This window comes from Lipotes vexillifer, unplaced genomic scaffold, assembly GCF_000442215.2.
Source record: "Lipotes vexillifer unplaced genomic scaffold, Lipotes_vexillifer_v1.1 scaffold1771, whole genome shotgun sequence".
Taxonomy (NCBI): domain Eukaryota; kingdom Metazoa; phylum Chordata; class Mammalia; order Artiodactyla; family Lipotidae; genus Lipotes; species Lipotes vexillifer.
In genome coordinates, this window is record NW_006770128.1 from 161,244 (window position 1) to 162,271 (window position 1,028).

Below are 1,028 nucleotides of genomic sequence, written 5' to 3' on the forward strand. Positions count from 1 at the left end.
ATTGCTGGAGGGCAATCGAAACTCCTAGAAGAAGGCCCGACACGGATGGGCTTGGGGGCAGGTGAACCTCGTTTTCCCAGGATGGGTGGTGAGGATGGGCGCCCAGGCAGGAGACCCTCCATAGTCTCTGAAGCCTGTGCGACTCCAGAGGAGAAAGATGCCAAATTAGGGCGCTGATGGCTTTTCTACCCAAGCGCGGCCGCAGGCTTCTAGGACGTTAAAGGAGTGGGGTCCGGGGTCGGGGGCGGTCTCCTCTGGTCACCATCCCGCGGCACGAGTGGGGCAGGTCTCCCGTCACACCCTCACCAGGCCCTGCCCCGGCCGCCTGCTAGTCACGGCTCTCCCAGTCGTCCTCCCACACCGCCGAGCCTCCGGGTATCAGGCCCGGCCGCATCCCTCCCTTCCCACCGGCCTCGGAGCACCGGCTCCGGCGCCCGTGCCTCGGGGCGGGTCCCTGCCGCACGCACCTGCCCCCGGGGGCGGAGCGCCGTGCCGACTACTGGGCTCCAGGCTCTGCCACCCGCCACGCCAGCCGCGCCGCGCCCGCACCCCCCGCCCCCTGCCACCGCCGCACCTCCATTCCGCGGCGCCCGCCCTCCCTCTCCGCGCGGTCGGTGCGTCCCTCCGCCTGTTCCCAGCCGCTGCGCCTCGCACTTCTGACTCGAGTACCCGCCGCGCTCGTCGTCGCCGCCCCACGCCATGGAGCCGGCCGCGGGCAGCGAGCGCCGCAGCCCCCCGGGCCCTGCCGTCCCGCCACCGCCCCGGGTCCACGCGCCCTTGGCCGCCGCCCCCGGCCCGGGCCCGCTGAGCTCCCCCGCGCACGAGCCGCCGCAGCCCGAGGAGGAGCGGCAGCTGCGGATCAGCGAGAGCGGCCAGTTCAGCGACGGGTTGGAGGATCGAGGTGAGCGCGCGCCGCCCCGGGTCCCTTCCCCCGGCCCGGCCCCTTCCTCCCGCCGGGCGGCGCGTTGAGGAGCCGCTGCTCCGGGCCCGCCTCTCCGCTGGCGGGGGGGGCCGGGCGCGGGGCGCCG

The 1,028-nt window shown here is 74.8% G+C and overlaps 1 protein-coding gene across 1 annotated transcript in view; it reads left to right on the plus strand.

Moving 5' to 3' along the window:
• Window positions 1-613: 613 nt before the first annotated feature.
• Window positions 614-1,028, plus strand: part of TMEM163 (transmembrane protein 163) — a 257,272-nt gene continuing 256,857 nt past the window's right edge. Inside the window, exon 1 of the mRNA XM_007446031.1 lies at window positions 614-901. Within this exon, the coding sequence (XP_007446093.1) occupies window positions 700-901 (202 nt within the window). The 5' untranslated portion in view covers window positions 614-699. The remainder of the gene's footprint in view (window positions 902-1,028) is intronic.